Source organism: Anastrepha obliqua, chromosome 3 (assembly GCF_027943255.1).
Source record: "Anastrepha obliqua isolate idAnaObli1 chromosome 3, idAnaObli1_1.0, whole genome shotgun sequence".
Classification (NCBI taxonomy): Eukaryota; Metazoa; Arthropoda; class Insecta; order Diptera; family Tephritidae; genus Anastrepha; species Anastrepha obliqua.
In genome coordinates this window covers 117,896,146-117,903,827 of record NC_072894.1, presented here as the reverse complement: position 1 = coordinate 117,903,827, position 7,682 = coordinate 117,896,146, and the positions used below count along the sequence as shown (strand labels likewise).

At 33.9% G+C, this 7,682-nt stretch overlaps 1 protein-coding gene across 2 annotated transcripts; it reads right to left on the bottom strand.

The window, feature by feature from the left end:
- Positions 1–2,742: 2,742 nt before the first annotated feature.
- Positions 2,743–6,262, bottom strand: LOC129240704 (uncharacterized). 2 transcript variants are annotated; one of them, XR_008582100.1, is made up of 3 exons: positions 5,455–6,262; positions 3,149–3,302; positions 2,743–3,076 (listed from the first exon to the last, which is right to left on the bottom strand). XR_008582100.1 is itself a non-coding variant. In XM_054876657.1 (2 exons), exons 1-2 carry the CDS (start codon positions 5,786–5,788, stop codon positions 3,235–3,237), a joined length of 402 nt encoding a protein of 133 aa, XP_054732632.1. In that variant the 5' UTR covers positions 5,789–6,262; the 3' UTR covers positions 2,743–3,234. The 2 variants fall into 2 exon arrangements, 1 of the variants encoding a protein (XP_054732632.1); XM_054876657.1 differs by having other exon boundaries at positions 2,743–3,302.
- Between the last annotated feature and the right edge of the window lie 1,420 nt (positions 6,263–7,682).

Sequence of the window (7,682 nt, the reverse complement as noted above, 5' to 3'; positions counted from 1 at the left end):
GTCGTTCCATACAGAAACATCGACGAGTTCCAACAAGATTTGCGATGCAATAAAATCTATACTTCACAGAAAAATTAAGGGAGCAGTAAAATTTTCTAAATTTCTTAGTGATTTTTGAAAAGCTGTATCTCGGTGAAAAATGGGCGCTCGGAGTTCCGACAAAAATCATTTAGAAGCCTTAAGCTTCTAGTTTTAAGATCTTTAAGCAAGATTTTTTTTAACGGTTATTTTGTAATCGTCAGTTAAAGGGCGACACAAAAATTTTCGAGCTTTTTTCCTTTTTTTTTTTTTGATTGCACGGGCTTGGGCAAATTTGTCCGACTAAAATTAATCATACAGTCAACTAGCTTGATTATTTAGCTTCAATTTGCTTTTTTTTGAATTCTTGCTACGATCATTTCTCTCTGAGATATCCGCATTTTACGAAAAAAGACAATTTTATCATTGATCATTGATATATCAACAACTAATAACCCCACAATAAATCAAACAATGGTTTTGGAAAGTGGAATAAATTTCCTTGCAACTTTTTCGCATTTGTACATTAGTATCTTATTAAATTTAAAAAAAAAATTCAAATTTTTTGAAAAAAATTTTGAATAATATCATCTTGATAAAAGATTAGTTTTGAAAAAAAAATGTGGCTTGGACGTATATTTAGTCAGTAGAAAATTTAATATGTAAATTTATTGCACGAATTCCGTAGATCGAGTACTGAATAATGTATTGGGGGTATCAATTTAAAAAAATAAACATTAGTAAAATTAGGGTACGCAGCTGTTAAATAGTCTCAATAAGTGCTCAGTATTGTTGTTGAACACAATTTTTTTGCAAATAAAAAACAAAATTAAAAAAAATTTGAAAATTTTTGAAAACACATTTGAAATTTTTTTTCAATTTGAATTTTTTTGAATTTTTTTATATTTTTTTATATTTTTTATTTAATAAGACACTAATGCAAAACTGCGAAAAAAGTTGAAAAAAATGTTTTTTCAATTTTACGTGATAATGTTTAGCCAATGTTTAAAAAACAATGCACTTGTTCCTATAATCCTTTTGTAAAATTTTGATCCATCGGTCCGGAAAAACGGCTTGATGGATCGATTTAAAAATTCACAGGGTTATTAGGTGGAATTTCTAAAATTTTTGTGCCGCCTTTTTACTGACGATTACAAAATAATCGTTAAATAAAAAAAATGTTGCTTAAATATCTTAATCTGTTATGCTAACAGCACCAGAGCATTATAATGTTTTCCAACATGTTCTTTTACATTATCTGCTAACGCGCTGTACAATCCATTAACAACACGCTGCATCTAGACTGTAAGAAACAGTAGTGGGAATTTTGGCATGTGTGGACTTGTACCCACTTCCTCTTTAACTTCTCCACCTATGTGACACAAAATTATGAATGAATTAGTAATTAAGTTGTGCCATAAAGCTACCATTCGAAACTAATTTCATTGATCTTTTGCTTTGGAATATTTTAGGATTAATATTCCTTTTATGAATGCTACCTAACATGTGTAAATATGCAAATCTTAGTTTGTTAGTCATTGTCACTTTGTTTCGTTTTGAGCCTATTTCTTCTTTTTCGCATACTTAAGTACATAAACATGATTTATCCATTTGTCAAGGGTGATAAGGAAAATTCTAGCGAATTTCAAATTGACAACAAAGAACTAGAAATAAAACACAAAGCAACAAAACTTGAAAAGTGTTGAAAAAATGTCGTTAGAGGACAGCTTGCGAAGTGGAATGGTTGGTTTGTTGATCGAGCTGGTTAATGAGTTGGCCGACTTGGTTAGTTAGCAGATTATTATGTACATACATACATACATAATTGTGTTATTTTGTCGATGATGTCAGCCCAAGCAGTAACCGTCACACAACAGCAGCAATAGCTAACACAGCAATGCGCCGCACGACACCGCACCACGCCACGCTACGCTACGCCATAACGCATTGTATGCGCACCTGGCCCAGGTAAACATGTATGAATAATTTTTATGATTGCACACTTATTAACGCTCCAACACGGCCACACACACAAGCAAAATCAAACATATGCAGGCTATAGAGAGCTTGAATATGCATATGAGGCTGTTCGTTTGCGGAACTGTGTGCATGTGTGCGTGCGTAGTTGCATCCCTATAGGGCGAAAAGCGCTTCGGAAGCGCTTCAGAAGCGTTTCGTAGATGCGTTAAAGCGCATCGCTCTTGTTTCACATACCGCATCTTTTCCCATTGGCATGTCATTGGAAATTGGCGCATCACTTTCATTTGAATGTTGCGCAGATAATACGCTTCCCGAGATTCGTGAAAGAGGCGCTTGTAAATGCCAACTAATAATGCAGGAGTGATGTGCATCGAATATGTAACTAATAATGCAGGAGTGATGTGCATCAACTACGCGACTAATACTGCGCTATAGAGACGCATCTAAGAATGCGAAGGATATGTGCATCGAATATGCATCTAACTATGCTGGAGTGAAGCACACCAAATGCGCGGCTAATACCGCGGTGTAGAGGCACATCATTTTGTTATCCAATAATGCGAGTGAGATGGGCATCGTTTCCTACGTTTCTATGTACTTACATTGAACTAAAACAAAAATTTGGGTTGTTATTGTTTTATTATTTTTTTTTTATAAAGATACAAAATACTTTTAACGAAGAATTTACTTCTGTATTTTGTTACACAAATTAAATGAATGAGATTTATATTAAAATAAGGATGTTTTCATTACGCTACGTTAATGTTCATATATGTACATACATATATGTTTCAAAATAAATTTTTTTTACATAAGGACACTGGAATTCATTTTAAAATAAGGAAGTTTTCATTACGTTACATTAACGTTCATAAATGGTTAACTTAAAAATGGTAAAAAAATGTGATGAAGGTTGAGTCTTACATACAAAATAAATTATGGTAGATTAAGATATGCTTCGAAAATAATTAAGACTGGTTGGATTTGTTTTTATACATTTTGTTTTTCGCGGATCGGATCCCCTTCCGCATTTCACTGTCAAATTTGGAGAAATCCATATCGGGACCTTGAACTGCACCTGTTATATGAAAATAAGGTAAATGTATAATAATACTTCGACATTGAGTATATAATTTATCAAATATCGTACGAAAAACTATTTCGTTGAAAAATTGAAGAGATTTGATTGCAAATCTTTGGTGACGACCATCCCAATTAATGAAAGGCATAGTAGATTCAGCAAATAAGAAAGGAACAATTTTTCTTATCGGAGTAACACCTACGGTATTGCGTACGTATGCCACCTGAAATTATAATAAATACCTAACTAGTTAATAGTTCTAATATGACAAGGTAAATATTAAGCAATACCAATTCGTCCCGAGGATACTGCGATAAAATGTTGTCTGCAGACTTAATCTCTTCAATCGTTTTGAACGGCAAAATGGTTAAATTTGATGTTTTTGGTAAGACCTTCTGAACAAGTTTTTCGAGAATCACACCTTGGGTTGCCGTACTATTTTTTATTGTTGATACATCTGTTTTTAATTGTGAGATATCTGCTCTTAGCTCTTGCAGGAACTTAGTTAGCTCCTCGTTCTCAAGTTCTGCCAAAAGAAGTATACAATTTTAATAAAAATTAGGTATTAAAATAAAAAGGACCGTAATGATATTTACTAAGTTTTGCACATTTTGCTTTTAGCTGGTTATTCACCTTATCTGAATCGCAGAACATTTCCTTTTGCGATGCCTTCGTTACAAAACTCTTCTTCATTCCCTTCATTCTTCAAGTGGTCACCCTTTTTTAGAAATAATGTAAAATTGGTACAATGACTGCCCTATCCCCTATTGGCAAAAAAATACATTTGCTAATTAAGTTTGTGATTGCAAATATTTCTTCATTATCACTGAGATTGCTTACATATGCAATCCCTAACGACGACATTGAATGTACAGGTTCAGTGAAAAAACTACTTTTATTAAGAAAAACCCTTCCTACAATATATTCCCGACCTGCCTTATCTTTGAAAAAACCACAAATTTTTATAGGCACAAATGGTTTGAAGTAGCAATAACAATCAGGTGCATCGATACTCAAAAAGAATTCGTTGAAGTTGTAACTTGTATATAAAGGGGAATTTGAGTACGCAAACCTATGAGAAACTATTTTCTTCCCCATGCCGATTCTATTTTTAATTGATACTTCGTTTCGTTCATTAATTCTGTTACAAATTTGTTGTAATATAAAGTTGGGCTTTCGGCAATCTTTTTTCAGCACTTGTAGATAGTTTTCATACTTGTAGGCTGAAAATGAATTAACATTTCCAAACAGTTGAACACAACTTGCAATATGAAGCAGATTATGCACATTATAGCTTACTTTGTTTTCGCAATAAATATATTGAAAATTATGAACAAATACCTCCAACATACTTTGCACACAATCTAAATTAGCTCGACATTTAGTAGATGAAATAAGTCTATAAGAAGAATGAAGTAGAAGGAAATGTGTGTACAAGGTATCACATAGGAAGTTTTTAAAAAGAACAGGACCTACATATAGAACTACTAGCCTGAACTCTGTAGCCTTCCAGCGGCATAGCTCATTGAAGGAACGTGGTTTCCTTTGGAACTCCTTTGGAATGCAGTTTCTTAAAGATAAGAAAAAATTATCCATATCTTGTTTTCTTTCTCTTGAAATCTTCGGAATCTTTCCACTACATAGTTTATCATTCCATATCAAAAGTAGCATTTTTCTAACAACCCCCAAGTCAATAAGATGCATCACGTCCAAAGGGAACTGACTGATCATTCTAACATTTAACTTTTCTAAAATATGTTCATTGTGTATAAACATTTTTAAATGGAATTGTGGGTCCCTTCTTGCCCTGAAGTCGTCGTCCGTTCTTAAGCTCTCAACTGTTACGCTATATGTCAAGCGCTTCTTTTTTTGTAAAGTTTGTTGTGTGCAATTGGAACATTCACTTTTTTGCATAGCCTGTTGAGTGCACTTGGAACATCCACTGGCAGAAGTATGACCTACTGTTCCGCTAACGAAAGCGCGAGCGGGAGCATCGCATATAATTGCTCGTAGCTTAATAAACACTGTGGAGCATCCCAGCTCAATACCTCTTTCCTGTAATACCAAAAATTCCTGAACAAAATCAAATAGGAAATCGTTAATATCTTCAGGTTTTTTTTTCCCAATGTAACACCCAATTAAAAATGGAGACATATTGGTGTGGTTCGCTACTGATCCGAGAATTGGCCATAAGGAATTCGAAGAACTTTTATATAGAGGAAGCCCATCTATACCAATATCTAATTCTAAAATATTTTGACCCAGAGGAACTTCTAACTGTAAACATTTTTTAATGCCCTGCTCTAACCCATAATGAAAATATTCTCCAGGTTTTACTTGACGCGTACAAATCGCTTGTTTCTCGAAAAGACCACTTGTCGAAATGGGGACATTAAGACCAGATTTTTTACACAAAACAAGCATATCATTAACAGCAGCTCGCCTTATTTTATGCTTCACCATCCATTCTTTAAATCCCGAAATAATATCGAATGACGGTTGCATTAAAGGCATAAGAATCCTCTCGTATTCTGGATTTTCCGGAACAGAAATTCCATTGACTTCGACATTTTTCGTATCGTTGCTTAAATTAGAGCGATTTGATGAATCTTTCGGGGCTTCCTCGTCTACAGTTTTCAAACCATTCAATTCTTTGGCTACAAGCCGCTTAAAATGTCTTTTGCTATAGCCCAAAAGCGCATAACTCATTTTACCTGTCTGATGCACTTACTTTCCTGCAAAATAACACTTTAATTAAAAGTGGTAAAGTCTGGTTTTGAAATGAGATGTATACCTATGCTGTACTAAACCGGAATGCACTCTGCTCACCTAGGAATATGCCAAAAATGCAGCACACTGTTTGGCTCCTAATGCCAGGAGTTTTTGCCAAGTGAATATTTACCTACCAGATGTTAAATAGGTATAGCAAATGGGATATATTTATATCTAATTTATACTTCAACAGAAATATACTGTACTCACCTTGAAAACGCCAAGCCAACAAGAATTGGAAAAAATCTGGAAAGTTCCCACTTCTAATCCAAACCAATCTGAATTTGAGAATTTAACACTTTGTACATTTATTAATAAACCACACGTATTTGGTTACAATATTTCAATTTATTGACCTATTTTTATTAATTTATTTATTCTGTAAGTCGCAAGAAACACGCACGTGCAGAAAACTGAACTTCTCAACTCAAAAAATGAAAACAAAATGGCAAAAACATATGTTTGTTTGCTGATTTTCTGCGCATTAGGTAGTGTATACGAAGCACTTTGCGGTAATCGTTTGGTTCAAAAAAGCCGACGATAAACGACACAACCAAGTGTCTATTTTTCATCGTGTTTGGAAGTGAAAAGGTAGCGCTTCAAAAGTGAAGTTTAGAGAAGCGCTTGAATAAATTCTGCTGGGATGTTTTTGCCACATCTCTTTGGGTCGCATGCAAATTAAAGTCTCAAGCGCAAAAAATCCAAATACGCGCACACACAAACAATAGTGCAATGAAGAAAAGTGTTACCAACTTGAAAATTGCGAAAAAGGTTGACACGCGAAAAGGCCAACTAACTAGCAAAACACACTCGTTAAACTTGTTAGTAACGGGCGCAGGCGCATTAACATAGCGAAGTACACACTTTCGGTCATAGTAGGCACTTAAATTTAGAAGACCCTCTTCGCGAGTGTGGCAAATTGGTAGAGAAACAGGGTACTGGGAGTGCCCAGTATGAGAAAATATTCTGAATTAAAGTTGCAGATAAGCAGTCGTATAGAGTTTCATCGTCAGCGTATATGGGAGTGTGTGTGTGTTGCGTGAGTGTAAGCGCGAAAGAAAACCTTTGGCTACTTGAAATTTGCGGTCATTATTATGTACACACATACGTGTGCATGTGAGCAGCTGTGCAGTTGAGTTTGTTGATGGTTACTCAACTTAGGCACTTACGAATGCAGTATACCAAGCTTTAGTTGCATAATTTTTCGTCGTGTCACGTTATGAAAATTGAGGAAATTAAAAAAAAAAAATGTTATGTATTAAAAAAAATATGTAAATAGTTATATATATTATTTAATACTGTTAGGTGCAAAATTAATCACGTTTGTACGTGTTTTATGCACCAAAATATCTTGCATTTAAGTTTTTTTTAAAACTCATGCCCACGAAACACATCTTTTATTAAACAAAAAAAATGAACAAAATTCAGTCAACATTTTTAAAAAACGTATAATGATGCACTATTTATAAATATAATATTCCAGTAAACCCGGGCACGCTTCGCTGTAGCTCTAGGTATTTCGGAATAAAATATTTATTTTGATGTAGTATAATAGATAATATTTGAAAAAAAAAAAACAATATTTTTGTTAATTGTTTGAATTTTTAAGAAAAAAACCATATTTTTCTGTCTATTTTCAATTTATGTCAATCTGATCAAAAGACGATTTTTAGAGATTTCTCGATGCCAGCGTCACCTATCGCCTCAATTGTGAAATAAAATTATTTCTTTTAAGTATCCATATAAGTATGTCGCAAGTTTAAGGGGGGGCCGGTTTAGGAGGCCAAAATGTTGGTGTTTTTCGAGAATTTTTTGAACAAAGAAGAAATAA

Excerpts from the sequence above, each read along its gene's own strand:
- LOC129240704 (XM_054876657.1), bottom strand. The coding sequence starts at position 5,788 with ATGAGTTATGCGCTTTTGGGCTATAGCAAAAGACATTTTAAGCGGCTT. Across the intron at positions 3,303-5,454 it reads TAATGTCCCCATTTCGACAA|GTGGCATACGTACGCAATAC; the intron begins GTGGTCTTTTCG and ends TTATAATTTCAG.